Source organism: Tachyglossus aculeatus, chromosome 1, assembly GCF_015852505.1.
Source record: "Tachyglossus aculeatus isolate mTacAcu1 chromosome 1, mTacAcu1.pri, whole genome shotgun sequence".
Lineage (NCBI taxonomy): Eukaryota > Metazoa > Chordata > Mammalia > Monotremata > Tachyglossidae > Tachyglossus > Tachyglossus aculeatus.
The window spans coordinates 26,427,016-26,441,386 of NC_052066.1; the positions used below are offsets into that span (position 1 = coordinate 26,427,016).

At 42.6% G+C, this 14,371-nt stretch overlaps 1 protein-coding gene across 2 annotated transcripts in view; it reads right to left on the reverse strand.

Annotated features, from left to right (window-relative positions):
• The window catches only part of EPHB1 (EPH receptor B1), a 717,470-nt gene that overhangs the window by 84,134 nt on the left and 618,965 nt on the right, over positions 1–14,371 (reverse strand). For both annotated transcript variants that reach the window (XM_038762070.1, XM_038761987.1), the window contains exon 11: positions 1,266–1,513. In XM_038762070.1, the coding sequence (XP_038617998.1) occupies positions 1,266–1,513 (248 nt within the window). The remainder of the gene's footprint in view (positions 1–1,265; positions 1,514–14,371) is intronic.

The following is a 14,371-nucleotide window of genomic DNA, read 5'->3' on the forward strand; positions in this document are numbered from 1 at the left end:
TAAGCCTCCTCAGTAACAGAACTGCCCCATTTGCAAGAGAACTGAACTCACAGACTTCCATTTGGGTCTGTTATTCCAATTCTCGGAAGCTTTCTTTGCTTAATCCCATGTGGTATGTGAAGAAGCCAGATTACCCTTTGTCTCCTTTAATTCCATTAACTCTTTCTTTTAGCAAATATCCTCATCCCCAAAATGGCCATCTAGCAATATCTGTGGAACCACAAATTTTCTAAGCCCTAGTGGGCATTAGGATTGTAGGAAGGAAGCTATCAGCCAGTGAGTGTCCTCTCTGTATTCAGCACTTAGAACAGTGCTCTGCACATAGTAAGTGCTTAATAAATGACATTATATAAATATATATATATATATGTACATATATGTACATATATTTCTTGTTTTGGGGGGTGTATTTGACTATTTAATTAATTATTTATTTATTCATTAATTATTTATTTATTCATATTAATGTCTATCTCCCCATCAAGACTGTAAGCTCATTGTGGGCAGTGAATGTGTCTGCTTATTGCCATATTGTACTCCCCCAAGTGTTTAGAACAATGCTTACCCATTAAGTGCTCAATAAATACAATTGAGTGAATGAATGAATGAATTTGACTATGGTGGAATTCACTAAAAACTATAAAGGGTTGAATTGATTTGTATGCTTGCCTTCTTTCACTTTTAAGCTCCTTGAGATCAAGGATTATAATAATAATAATAATGATGGCATTTATTAAGCGCTTATGTGCAAAGCACTGTTCTAAGCACTGGGGAGGTTACAGGGTGATCAGATTGTCCCATGTGGGGCTCACAGTCTTAATCCCCATTTTACTGATTAGGGAACTGAGGCACAGAGAAGTTAAGTGACTTGCCCAAAGTCACACAGCTGACAATTGGTGAAGCCTGGATTTGAGCCCATGACCTCTGACTCCAAAGACCGTGCTCTTTCCACTGAGCCACGCTGCTTCTCTGCGCAACTAGTCTGATTATGACTAGTCAGTTAGACTCTAAGCTCCCTCTAGACTGTAAACTCTCTGTGGGCAGGGAGTGTGTTTACTGTTATATTGTACTCTCCCAAGCGCTTAGTACAGTGCTCTGCACATAGTAAATGCTCAATAAATATGACTGAAAGAATGAATGAATGAACGATTGTAGTTTCCTAAGCCTCCCATAAGGCACTTGTCATGAAATGGGCAATGAGTACAGAGTTTGTTGTCTGAACCAATGTCGGCCGACTATGTCCAGGTCTAGAAGGCTGTCCTTACCCTGAGGAAGGAGTCCAGCGCTCCATTCTCCATGAATTCTGTGATGATCATGACCGGCCTGCTTTTGGTGACCACACCTTCCAGGCGGATGATATTTGGGTGGTCGAACTGCCCCATGATGCTGGCCTCACTCAGAAAATCCCGCCGCTGCTTCTCCGAGTAGCCAGCCTTGAGCGTCTTGATCGCTACGTAGATCTCTCTCTTGCCAGGTAGTTTCAGGCGCCCCTTGTAGACTTCCCCAAACTCCCCTGGAATAAAAGAAAGAGGGGTTATGGTGTGATGTAAAGAGCCAGGGATCTGGCTCTTCTAGGCTGTGAGCCCGCCTTCAAGGCTGTGAGCCCGCTGTTGGGTAGGGACCGTCTCTATATGTTGCCAACTTGTACTTCCCAAGCTCTTAGTACAGTGCTCTGCACACAGTAAGCGCTCAATAAATACGACTGAATGAATGAATGAATCTGGGAGTCAGAGGATGTGAGTTCTCATCCTGACCCTGCTCTTTGCTCCTTGGTCACCTTGGCCAAATCAATGACCTTCTCGGTGCTTCAGTGTCTTGCTGTATTGTACTTTCCCAAGTGCTTAGTACAGTGCTATGCACCCAGTAAGCGCTCAATAAATACAATTGAATGAATGAATGAATAAATAAAATGAGGATTGAATACAAATTCTTCTATCATCTTAGACTGTGAGCCCCTTAGGGAACAGTGACCGTGTCTGGCCTGATAACTGTCTCTACCTCAGTGCTTAATATACAATTCTTGGTATGTATTGAGTGTTTAACAATTCATTCATTCAACCGTATTTATTGAGTACTTTGTGCAGAGCACTGACCTAAGTGCTTGGGAGAGTCCAATACAACAATAAACAGATACAATCCCTGCCCACAGTGAGTTTACAAGTCTAGAGAGATAACTGTTCATCAAAACAGGGCCTTGAACCCTGGACTCTCAGATTAAAAGACTGAGCTCTACCAATTGAGCTGTTTATTGTCATATTGAACTCTCCCAACCTCTTAGTACAGTGCTCTGCACACAGAAAGCACTCAATAAATACGGTGACTGACTGAATGAATAAATACGATTGAATGAACGAATTCATTGAGAAGCAGCACGGCACAGTGGAAAGAGCATGGGCTTTGGAGTTAGAGGTCATGGGTTCAAATCCCAGCTCCGCCAATTGTCAGCTGTGTGACTTTGGGCAAGTCACTTCACTTCTCTGGGCCTCAGTTCCCTCATCTGTAAAATGGGGATTAAGACTGTGAGCCCCCAGTGGGACAACCTGATCACCTTGTCACCTCCCCAGCGCTTAGTACAGTGCTTTGCACATAGTAAGCATTTAATAAATGCCATTAAAAAAATGAATGAATAGTTTAAGAAGAAAAGGCAGAGTACGGGATCTGGAACACCAACCTTACTGTCTGCTCAAAGGGTCCCAAAGCAAAATGTGGAAGTCTCCTTACGAATGGGAAGCCTTGGCTTTCATTTCCCTGCTGAGTGGCAGAATGTCCTTATGTCATCTTTTAGAAGCACTTCCAAACACCTAAGCACCATTTCAAACCTTTCATTTCCCTTCCACCTCATGCGGTGTTTGCTCTTCCATTTTTGAATAATTACAACGGACCAGTCAATTTCCTTTCTTAGCAGGACATGGATAAATATTCCCACTGCATAGGAAGATTCCCAAGTATTCGCTGTCCATTGAGTGTTTTAAGGAATACGGAGTAGCTGCTGTAGAATGTGAACTTTAACAGTGGGCTTAATCTATGGGGGGGGGATGTAAAATGTACTTTGGCCTCAATTTCTGACAGGCCAGGGTTGGCTTTTCTTTATGCAGAAAATTTCAGATAAAGCTGGGGCAAATTGGGTTTCTAGAACTCAATCATTAGCCTGTGTATAACCATTCGGAGAGGTTTTTCATACACTGCAAGAGAAATTTCAGGCAGCAAAAGTAATCTTTGTTGCCTTCTATACAAACAGGAGGAGGAGGAGGAAAATCTGACCTCCCTTGGCTTTTTGTTGTTGTTGTTTTTTGGGTTTTTTTGAGAATCTTTATCTCTGTGGCTTTCTGCACTACCCAGGCATCGTTCATGCTGTCAGGAGCTTGGACATAAAGGGCAAGCGGAGTAGGTTATACACTCAGGGGGTTTTCTGTGTCAGAATGCAATGTTGCAGAGAGTAGAGTGGGGTAAAGGTATTTCTTGAGGGCCCTGTGGATGCAACACACTGAACCAAGAGTTTGGGAAACGACAGAATAACAAGACATGGTCCCTGCCCGCAAAGAGCTTCTACCTTAATGGGACATACAGACTTACAGACATGTCTGCTGTGTGACCTTGGGCAAGTCACTTAATTTCTCTGGGCCTCAGTTCTCTCATCTGAAAAATGGGGATTAAGAGTGTGAGCCTCATATGGGACAGGGACTGTGTCCAACCTGATTAATTTGTATCTATCTACCCAAGTTGTGCTTAGCACATAGTAAGTGCTTAACAAATACCATAGTAATTATTGCTATTACTAGCAATATTTCCACCTAGGGTAATCATAATCAATCAGTGGTATTTATTCAGTGCTTATTGTGTGCAGAGTGGGGAAGCAGCGTGGCTCAGTGGAAAGAGCACAGGCTTTGGAGTCAGAGGCCGTGGGTTCAAATCCTGGCTCCGCCACTTGTCAGCTGTGTGACTTTGGGCGAGTCACTTCACTTCTCTGGGCCTCAGTTCCCTTATCTGTAAAATGGGGATGAAGACTGTGAGCCCCTCGTGGGACAACCTGATTACCTTGTATCTACCCCAGCGCTTAGAACAGTGCTTTGCACATAGTAAGTGCTTAATAAATGCCATTATTATTATTATTATTATTATTATTATTATTATTACTAAGCACTTAAGAGAATACAATGCAACACAGTCGGCAGACATGTTCCCTGTCTACATGGAACTTACACTCTAGCGGGGAGACACACACTGAAAAATAATATAGTCACGGACATAAATACTATGGGGATGAGAGTGGAGTGAATATCAAGTGCTTAAAGGGAATAGATTCAAGTGGAATAACTGAATGTACCACTAATGTTCCATCTACACATAAGTACTATAAAAGAGCAGACATCTTAAAAGGTGGCAAAGAGATGAATTCCTGCTATGGCGGAATATTCTCATGGGGCTGGAATCCTCAGATTACAGGGAGTTTCCTGGAAGGAGGCTACTTGGTGAAAATATGCAAAGCAGCATGGATTAGTGGATAAAGCACAAGCCTGGGAGTCTGAAGGACCTGGGTTCTAATCCTGGCTCTGTCACTTAGTAATAATAATGATGGCATTTGTTAAGCGCTTACTATGTGCGAAGCACTGTTCTAAGTGCTGGGGGAAATACAAGGTAATTATATTGCCCCACGTGGGGCTCACTGTCTTAATCCCCATTTTTCAGATGAGATAATTGAGGCAGAGAGACGTTAAGTGACTTGCCCAAAGTCACACAGCTGACAAGCGGCAGAGACAGGATTAGAACCCATGACCTCTGACGTCCAAGCCCGTGCTCTTTCCACTGAGCCACGCTGTTTCACTTAGCTGTGTGACCTTAGGCAAGTCACTTCATTTCTTTGTGCCTCAGTTACCTCATCTTTAAAATGGGATTGAAACTTTGAGCCCCACATGAGACAGGGACTGCGTCCAGTCTGATTAGATTGCATCTACCCCAGAGATTAATACAGTGTCTGGTACTGAGTAAGCACTTAAATTCCATAAAAAAATTAAAATCTCTCCACTGGCCATTAGGAAGAGAGGCTAGGCAGCCACAATTTGACAAAATTGTCGTTGCTCCACATTGGAACAGAAAAGGCTTGACCTTTTCGAGCTTTTGAGTGTTGCAGTACCCACTGTGAAGGAACTGATGATGCATTGCTCTTACCTGTATTGCACCAATTATTCATTCCTTCCCTGATGCAGTGCTAGGTGTCGTGTGGAATTATTTACTAAAAGATGCTGTTCCCTGCCCTCAAGAAGTTGGCCATGTAACAGATAGAAGAGACGAGGCTGATGGAGTAAATGTTTTGTGCCAAAACGCTCGGGAGGAGAAAAGGTTTATCTTTTCAAACAAAATCTCTTTAGGAAAAGGATTTTGTGCTTCAGGCTAATTCTTTTGGTACTTAGAGTTGAATTCTTCTAGAAGCAGAGGAAGGAATGATGGAAGGTAGAGAACCCACCCTGGAAGAAAAATGGGCGGCGGGAATCCAAGGATTGCTACAAAGACATCTCACCTCCTCCTAAATCAATCAATCGATGGTATTTATTTAGCACTTACTATAGGCAAAGTACTCTACTAAGTGCTTGGGAGAATCCGCAGTACAGTGGACCTAATTCCTGTCCCCAAAGAGGCAGGAGGGAGAAATCAGTAGACGGCTCATTTATTATTTATTAGAGGATGTTTAATCTGACATTCCATCCTTAGCTGGAATTTTTAAGGCCTAAATGTGAATTGCGGAGCTCCAGATCAGAAGAGCTCCTGACCTGATATTTTGGGATCAAGAAACTGCATGAACGAATTGAATATGAAGGACTACTAGTTTGCTTATTGCCACATGCACTTTCCTCTTCCTACAGTCAGGTTCCTTTCATTCATTCGTTCAGTTGTATTTCATCATCAATCGTATTTATTGAGCGCTTACTATGTGCAGAGCACTGTACTAAGCGCTTGGGAAGTACAAATTGGCAACATATAGAAACAGTCCCTACCCAAAAGTGAGCTCACAGTCTAAAAGGGGGAGACAGAGAACAAAACCAAACATACGAACAAAATAAAATAAATAGAATAGATATGTACAAGTAAAATAAATAAATAGAGTAATAGAGTAAATAGAGTATTTATTGAGAGCTTACTGTGTGCAGAGCACTGTACTATGCACTTGGGAGAGTACACCACAACGATAAGCAGACAGATTCCCTGCCCGCAACGAGCTTACAGTCTCGAGGGGGGAGACAAGCATTAATATAAATAAATAAATGCATGACAGATATGGACGTGAGTGCTGTGGGGATTTGAGGGTGAACGAATAAAGGAGGTGAGTCAGGGCAACACAGAAGGGTGGGGAGAAGAGGAAAGGAGGGCTAATTCAGGGAAGGCCTCTTGGAGGAGATGTGCCTTCAATAAGGTTTTGAAGTGAGGGAGAGTACTTGTCTGTCGGATTTGAGGAGTGAGGGCGTTCCATGACAGAAACAGGATGAGGGCGAGCCAGATAGACGGTATCGAGGAACAGTGAGAAGGTTAGCAATGGAGTGTGGGGGGTGAGGTTACTCTTTTCCAGACTCTTCATAAAGATTGAGAAGGATTCACCTTATAGGTGATTCTGCACACAGTAAGCGCTCAATAAATACGATTGATTGATTGATTGATTGATCCCCCCGCCCTATTCTTTCATTCATATTCATTCAATCGTATTTGTTGAGCCCTTACTGTGTGCAGAGCACTGTACTTGGCGCTTGGGAAGTACAAGTTGGCAACATGTAGAGACGGTCCCTACCCAGCAGTAGGCTCACAGTCTAGAAGGGGCCCTACCTCCTTCCCCTCCCCACAGCACCTGTATACACCTGTACAGATACATCTGTATATATGTTTGTACAGATTTATTACTCTATATGTTTTACTTGTACATATTTACTATTCTATTTATTTAGTTAATGATATGCATTTAGCTTTAATTCTAGACCGTGAGCCCACTGTTGGGTAGGGACCGTCTCTATGTGTTGCCAACTTGTACTTCCCAAGCACTTAGTACAGTGCTCTGCACACAGTTAGCGCTCAATAAATACAACTGAATGAATGAATGAATTCTATTTGTTCTGACAACTTGACACCTGGCCACATGTTTTGTTTTGTTGTCTGTTTCCCCCTTCTAGACTGTGAGCCCTTTGTTGGGTAGGGACCGTCTCTATATGTTGCCAATATGTACTTCCCAAGCGCTTAGTACAGTGCTCTGCACACAGTAAGCGCTCAATAAATACGATTGAATGAATGAATGAATGAATGAATGATTCAGGGTTTAGGTGCTGAGACTTCTCTTGTAACTTTGAAAGGGCATGTTGGAAGGTAACTTAGATTTAAAGACTTCCCAGCATTTATCAATTGTTGATAGTATTATTAATAATCCTTATAGCAATAAAATAATAAATGTTATGTTCCAAGCACTGTACTAAGCACTGGGGTAGATACAATTCAACACAACTGGACACAGTCCTTGTCCCACATGGGGTTAACAATCTAAATGGGACAGTCAATCAGTCAATTGTATTTATGGAACACTTACTATGTGCAGAGCACTGTACTAAGTCCTTGCGAGAGTACAATAGAACAATATAACAAACACCTTCCTGCCCACAACTAGCTTACAGTCTCAAAAGGTACTTTGTCCCCATTCTACAGATGAAGTAACTGATGCAGAGTAGCACTGTGGCATAAAGAGAAGTAATTTACCCTAAGGGAAAGATCATGGGTCTGGGAATCAGAGGACCTGGGTTCTAATCCCAGCAGCTCTGCCACTTTTCTACTGTGTGACCTTGGGAAAGTCACTTAACTTCTCTGTGCCTCAGTTACCTCATCTGTAAAATGGAGGTTCTATACCTGTTCTTTTTCCTACTAGATTGTGAAGCAGCATGGCTCAGGGGAAAGAGCCCGAGCTGGGGAGTCAGAGGTCATGAGTTCAAATCCTGGCTCTGCCACTTGTCAGCTGTGTGACTTTGGGCAAGTGACTTGACTTCTCTGGGCCTCAGTTACCTCATCTGTAAAATGGGTATGAAGTCTGTAAGCCCCACGTGGAACAACCTGATCACCTCATATCTACCCCAGCATTTAACAAATGCCAATATTATTTTATTATTATTAACCTTGTGTAGGGCAAGGGACTGTGTCAAATCTGCATATACTGTACCAACCCCAGAGCTTAGTACACTGACTGGCACATAGTAAGCACTTAACAAGTAACAATTTTTTTAAAAAAGTGGCAATAGACACATGACAGGCAAGTGGCAGAGCAGGATTAGAACTCAGGTCCTCTGATTTCCAGACCTACGTTCTTTCCAATAGGCCTCACTGCTTCTCTTTCATATCAAGGCTGGATGTTAGAGGAGATTCCTCTAATCACTTTGTGGTTTTTAAACCCTCTGGGCCTTAAGACCCCCTCCAAAGTCAAGCAGCATGGCTCAGTGCAAAGAGCACGGGCACGGGTTCAAATCCCGGCTCCACCAATTGTCAGCTGTGTGACTTTGGGCAAGTCACTTACCTTCTCTGTGCCTCAGTTACCTCATCTGTAAAATGGGGATTAAGACTGTGAGCCCACTGTGGGACAACCTGATTACCTTGTAACCTCCCCAGCGCTTAGAACAGTGCTTTGCTTGTTCTAAGCACTTAATAAATGCCATTATTATTATTATTATCTAGACCAAGCCCTGCTTCCAGGCAGACTGTCTTTCCCAGCTCCAGAGTGATGGGTATCAGTAGAGATCTCTATAGAATCCCTCTCTTGATATCCTATTCCTATCAGGAGAGGAGTCAAACCTAAATATCATTTGTGGCAAATTAAGCCCATTTCCTCATGCTCCATCCTTAGAGGGCCAAGACGTAGTGAAGGGACACAGTCATCTCCTGATCATCACTGTTTCTTACTTTTGATCCCGTTTAAATTTACTCTCCACTTGTTTAACCTCTCCTCATTTCCAAATCCTTTTGTGATTTCCATGGCTTCCCTATTTCTTCCATTAACTTTGGGAAACGCCAATCTACCTCCAGGATATGCTACAGGGGCGTGCATTTTAATGATTCAGGGCTCCTAATTTGGTTTCCAAGGTTTTGATATCATTCTATAGTCTACTTTGGTAACCAGCTGCAGTTTCCCTGGTGGCTTAGAGGAACATTCCTATTCATGCAATATGATTCTTATCGGAATCAATTCAATTGTTCTCTTTCTTGACTCCAGGCTCTTCCATCCTATTACCACAAAGTTCCACAGTGTGTAACTGAGATGGGGTGAGGTGGGGGAAGAAAGTAAAACACTGTAAAAAGAAAACAGTGAAAGAGGTTTTTCAGCCAGGAATCTCAAACTGTGTTTAGATCAAGCTATGGAAATTTGGACCTCATCTTTATGTTCAAAGGTAAATAACTCTCTATAGGAAAAACCGTTTCCCCTTTCATAGCCAACAGATCATCTTTCTCCACATCTTCAAAGCCCTAATAAAATCAAATCTCCTCCAGGAAGCCTTCCCTGATGAATCTCTATGCCAGTGTTCAATAAATGCCATTGATTCATTGTTGAGGGGCTTCAGGACGCTTGGTGAAAGAGGAGTGCTCTGAGTTTTCAAACCAGGGCCTTAATTTAACTCTGTAAGAGCTTCCTCAATGAATTCCTGGTTCTTTTGTCTCCTCTCCAGTCCTTATTTCCCTGGCTCGTTCTTGATCGTTTTTTCTAAAAAAGCACTCGGTTCACATTTCTCCACTCCTTGAAAACCTCATAAGGTTGCCCAACCATCTCAGCTTTGAGCAGAAATTCCTTACCATCTGTGCGCCATGAACTTTAAAGCACTCAACCAGCTCTCTCCACCCTATCTTACCTCGCTGCTCTCATTCATTCAGTCATCCAATCGTATTTATGGAGCACTTACTATGCGCAAAGCCCTATACTAAGCGTTTAGTACGAAGTACTAGAGCTTAGTACTTGTACTAGTTACTTCATCTGTAGAATGGGGACAAAATGCTTCATTCATTCATTCAATCATATTGATTGAGCGCTTACTGTGTGCAGAGCACTGTACTAAGTGCATGGAAAGTATTGTTCAGGAAGTAAGCTTGTTATGGGAGGGAATGTGTCTGTTATATTGTAATAATAATAATGATGGCATTTATTAAGTGCTTTCTATGTGCAAAGCATTGTTCTAAGTGCTGGGGAGGTTACAAGGTGATCAGGTTGTCCCACGGGGGGCTCACAGTCTTAATCTCCATTTTACTGATGAGGTCACTGAGGCACAGAGAAGTGAAGTGACTTGCCCAAAGTCACACAGCTGACAATTGGCAGAGCCATGATTTGAACCCATTACCTCTGACTCCAAAGCCCGGGCTCTTTTCACTGAACCACGCTGCTTCTCACGTTGCTTGTATTACTGAATTCTCTCTAGTACTAGACTTAATACAAAGTCTCCTACCACACCGTAACCTGCACACTTCCCCTGTTGTTGGTTGGGACCGTCTCTATATGCTGTCGATTTGCACTTCCCAAGCGCTTAGTACAGTGCTCTGCACACAGTAACTGCTCAATAAATATGAATAAATGAATGAATGAATGAATGAATGAACTCCCCTGTACTTATTGTTTTGCTCTTGTCTTCAATCTGGCTTGGATCTCCCTCACTCTTCATGTATGATAGTATGTGCTATTGTCAGGGGAAGGGAGAGGGGCTCTTCCTCCTAAACCCTCCCTACCCCTCCCTCCAAACCGTCCTCCTCTGGGACAACCCCCACCCCCACCCCATTCAGCATTGCCTAGTGGATAGAGCACAGTCCTGGGAGCCTGAAGGATCTGAGTTTTAATACATGCTCTGCCACATGTCTGCTGTGTGACTTTGGGCAATTTCTATGACCCTCAGTTCCCTCATTTGGAAAATGAGCACTCCCCCTTCTAGACTGTGAGCCCGCTGTTGGGTAGGGACCGTCTCTATATGTTGCCAACTTGTACTTCCCAAGTGCTTAGTACAGTGCTCTGCACACAGTAAGCGCTCAATAAATACAATTGAATGAATGAATGAAATGGGGATTAAGACTGTGAGCCCCATGTGGGACAGGGACTGTGTCCAACCTGATGACCTTGTACCTTCCCCAGGGTCTAACACAGTGCCTGACTCAAAGTAAGAGCTTAACAAATACTACAATTATTATCCCCCCTCCTTCTAGACTGTGAGCTCGTTGTTGGGTAGGGACCATCTCCATATGTTGCTGATTTGTACTTCCCAAGCACTTAGTACAGTGTTCTGCACACAGTAAGCGCTCAATAAATGATTGACTGAGTGAATGAATAAACTGTAAGCTCGTTTTGGGCAGGTAATATAGCTTTTTTGTTGTTGTTGTTATACTGTACTCTCCCAAGTGCATAGTACAGTGCCCTCCACACAGTAAGCACTCAATAAGTATGACTGACTGGGAAAATAATATACAGATGGGAATTTTAGACATGGACCTGTCCTTCAAGGGGATTACAATAAATCATAAGTAGTGGTAGGGCTCAGGGGGTGAACACTGGAGACAGACACCTAGCAGTGAAACATTAAAAAATTAAAACAGCAAAAGGACAAGAATGCAATACACAAAATAAAATCCAAAGTCAGTATGAAGTAGTGGCTAGAGGAAAATAATTTCTACTCATTATTCAAAGTCCAGAGGAACAATCCAGAGGAAGTCCAGAGGAACAGCTATGAAACCACTAACTTTACTTTGGTTCTCTCCCAGGCACTTAGTATAGTGCTCTTTGCACAGTAAGTCATCAATAGATACCACTGGTCGATTACTGATTAATGTTAAATGTAAAGTGACCTTAATCATGACCCCTAAATATGTCTACTTCCTGTCCATGTGACTTTCATTTTGTTTGGGATTAGCTCTCATCCTGAGTGTAATGTTGGACTCCTGGCTAAAAAGTTAATCAAACAATCAGTGGTATTTATTGACCATTTACTGTGTGCAGAGCACTGAACCAAGCACTTGGAGAGTAAAGTACAAAGGAGTAGGATGACAAAGTCCTGGCCCACAAGGAATCTGCAAAGTTGGGGATCTTCCTCAGGCTTTCAGGGGGAAGGGGAGCAGTGTTCCATCAGTTGACACCATATAGACCACTTCGATAGCTAGGTGAGCTCATCCAATCAATCAATCATATTTCTTGAGCCCAGAGCACTGCACTAAGTGCTTGGGAGAATATAATCCTGCAGCATTAGCAGTTCCCTGTCCATATTGAGTTTACAGGCTAGAGAATGAGTTTACCGATCTAGAGAATGAATTTACAGATCTAGAGAATGAATTTACAGATCTAGAGAATGAACTTATCCAAAACTGGAACACCAAAATGGACTTGCAAAGCCAAAGAAATCTCTACTCTGCATCTGTCAGTGACAGTATCACTTAAGAATCAGTTAAAAGTTCTAAGACAATTATTCAACAGAAACCATTCATAATGCAAAGGAGTAAAGTCTACCATTCTAAGCCACCTTCCAATATGCTCTTTCAAGTTTACAAGAGAAATCTTCGCCCTTAAATCTAATTCAATATATCTAGTACCCATCCTTCCAAAGTATGCTCCTTAAACATTTCAGAGGATAAATAGAGAGAGAAAAAATTAGCTGCACGGAAGTTAAAGTCTTGGTTCAGTAACATATTTAATGAAATAAAATGGGAGATGCTGGAAAGGTCATGTGGATAGATTCTGGGCAGCCATTTGAAAACTGCAGGGTCTGTAGGGGCTAAATTTCAGTCACCTAATAAGGAGTCTCAAACATATGCAGCCTGACACGTATCATTACCCTTCATACTAGGAGGTGATATCGTTGATGGTAAACTTGTCCAGTAATAACACAAACCGAAGTAAGTGGACAGCCCACCCTTTTTTTAATGGTATTTGTTAAGCACTTATTATGTTCCAGGAACTCTATTAAGAGCTGGGGTAGATACAAGATAAACAGGTTGTGAAGAGGAAGCATGAAACTAGGAGTCCTGGTATCAGTGAGGCAAGTTTTTTGTGAACACCTTCCATTTTCTCAGCCAGACTTTTCTTCCATAATGAAGTGACCAAGGCTCTGGATACCTTGGAAAATTGGTGATGATGACACCAATCTTCCTTAGGAGGATGACGTACAGGTGTTTTATTTTAAGAAGAAGTATTTCATAGTCCCTCCTACCAAGCATCTCAAAGGCAGGAGGGTAAAATGTGAGTCAGTGACTCTAATCATGGAGTGAAAAGCCATGTGGCCTGATGGAAGGAGCCTGGGCTTGTGAGTCAGAGGCCCTGAGTTCTAATCCTAGTTCTGTCACTTGATGGCTTTGTGACCTTTGGCAAATAATAGTAATAATAATAATGCTAATTGTGGTATTTGTTAAGCGCATACTCTGTGCCAGGCAGTGTGCTACACTCCAGGGTAGATACAATTAAATCAGGATGGACCCAGTCTCTGTCCTACATGTGGCTCACAGTCTTAATCCCTTAGTTTTACAGATGAGGAAACTAAGGCAAAAATAAGTTGCCCAGAGAAGAGAAGTTGACTTGCCCAAGGTCACATGGCAAGCGAGTGGCAGAGCTGGGATTAGAACTCATGACCTTCTGACACCCAGGCCTGTGCTCTTTCCATTGCGCTCTGACTGTAAGCTCAATATGGGCAGGGATTGTCTCTATTTATTGCTGAATTGTACTTTTCAAGCACTTAGTACAGTACTCTGGACACAGTAAGCTCTCGATAAATACCGTTGAATGGATAATTGATAATTGATGATGATGATGATAAACGAATGAAAGAATGAGAGCCTATTTAAATGTCTCTTGGAGTTGATGTTATTTCAATAGGTCATATAAAGGGAAGGAAAGATAGCAGATATGATTTTCTACGCAAGAGAGGGCTTAGGGCCAGCAACAAGACAGATGAGATCAAGGTACTGTGAGAAAAATAATAATAATAATAATGGCATTTGTTAAGTGCTTACTATGTGCAAAGCACTGTTCTAAGCACTGGGGTGGTTACAAGGTGATCAGGTTGTCCCACGGTGGGCTCACAGTCTTAATCCCCATTTTCCAGATGAGGTAACTGAGGCCCAGAGAAGTTAAGTGACTTGCCCAAAGTCACACAGCTGACAATTGGCAGAGCCAGGATTTGAACCCACGACCTCTGACTCCCGAGCCCGGGCTGTTGCCACTGAGTCATGCCACTTCTCAGTGCCTCAGGAGAGTCTCTGGCACCCTTCCCAATCACCCCTCTCTTTCTGCTGTGCATGTGGTGGCAGTTCTAAGTGCTTACTATGTGCAAAGCACTGTTCTAAGCACTGGGGTGGTTACAAGGTGATCAGGTTGTCCCAGGGGGGGCTCACAGTCTTAATCCCCATT